Source organism: Octopus bimaculoides, chromosome 12 (assembly GCF_001194135.2).
Source record: "Octopus bimaculoides isolate UCB-OBI-ISO-001 chromosome 12, ASM119413v2, whole genome shotgun sequence".
Classification (NCBI taxonomy): Eukaryota; Metazoa; Mollusca; class Cephalopoda; order Octopoda; family Octopodidae; genus Octopus; species Octopus bimaculoides.
The window spans coordinates 68,338,328-68,339,210 of NC_068992.1; the positions used below are offsets into that span (position 1 = coordinate 68,338,328).

The 883-nt window shown below is 35.7% G+C and overlaps 1 protein-coding gene across 2 annotated transcripts in view; it reads right to left on the reverse strand.

The window, feature by feature from the left end:
• LOC106883001 (cationic amino acid transporter 3) overlaps positions 1 to 876 on the reverse strand; it is a 132,534-nt gene extending 131,658 nt beyond the window's left edge. Inside the window, exon 1 of one of the 2 annotated variants that reach the window (XM_052972241.1) lies at positions 20 to 876. In XM_052972241.1, the coding sequence (XP_052828201.1) occupies positions 20 to 137 (118 nt within the window). In that variant the 5' untranslated portion in view covers positions 138 to 876. The remainder of the gene's footprint in view (positions 1 to 19) is intronic. The other variant, XM_014933858.2, reaches the window with a different exon arrangement.
• Positions 877 to 883: the final 7 nt, after the last annotated feature.

Genomic DNA, 883 nt, shown 5'->3' on the forward strand with positions numbered 1-883 from the left:
ATATATAATCTCCACTTACCTAAACCTAAAAGGTCAACAACGTTAAGTGACCGTTTAAGGTGTGTTTCGTAAATCGTAGAAGTGTCCACAGTTTTCGATCGTGTGATTCCATTCCAGAGATAGCGCCACGGCCTCATCCTAAAAGTCAGTGTGCCCGATTTACTCCTTCGTTCTTTTACTTAATCGTTGTTGTTGTTGTTGTTGTTGTTGCTTTATTGTTGTTATCGTCGAGTCGGCGCGAATGCCTTTGAATGTTTTGGCGTACTTTTGTTGTTAGTTGTTATTATTATTATTAGGTTTGTATTTATTGCCTTGATAGCTGATAATATTCAATTCAATTACCACGATCGGTGCTATTACTGCTGTACTCTTGTTGTTATTGCTCATCTAGCCGTTTTTGTTCTTGTTGATGTTGCTGGTGTTGCTACTTTTCATGTTGTGCTTATTCATATATTGTTATAGCTATTGTTGTTGTTATTGCTGCTGCAGGAACCTGCTTAGTAGTAGTAGTAGTAGTAGTAGCAGCAGCAGTAGCAGCAGTGGTGGTTTTGGATTTTGTTCGTATGTTTGATGCTTTCACATCTATTAAATCTCTCGAAATACTTTCTTATGATTTTGTAATAAAATATTTTTTCAATATATAACAGCTCTCATTATGTGTAGTAGTAATTGTTGTTGTTAGTAGAAATCATGGTTTCACGAAATGTTGTTGTTGCTGTTTAATCACTACCAATCTATAATTTATCACTTGTCAATTTTAGATTTTTGTTGTTTTTGTGGCTATTGCCGCTGCTCCTGCGCTCTCCGTCCATGCATACTGTCTCTCATTTCGATATATGCATTTTGCTGGCCTTCTTTTCACACTGATATATATATATATATA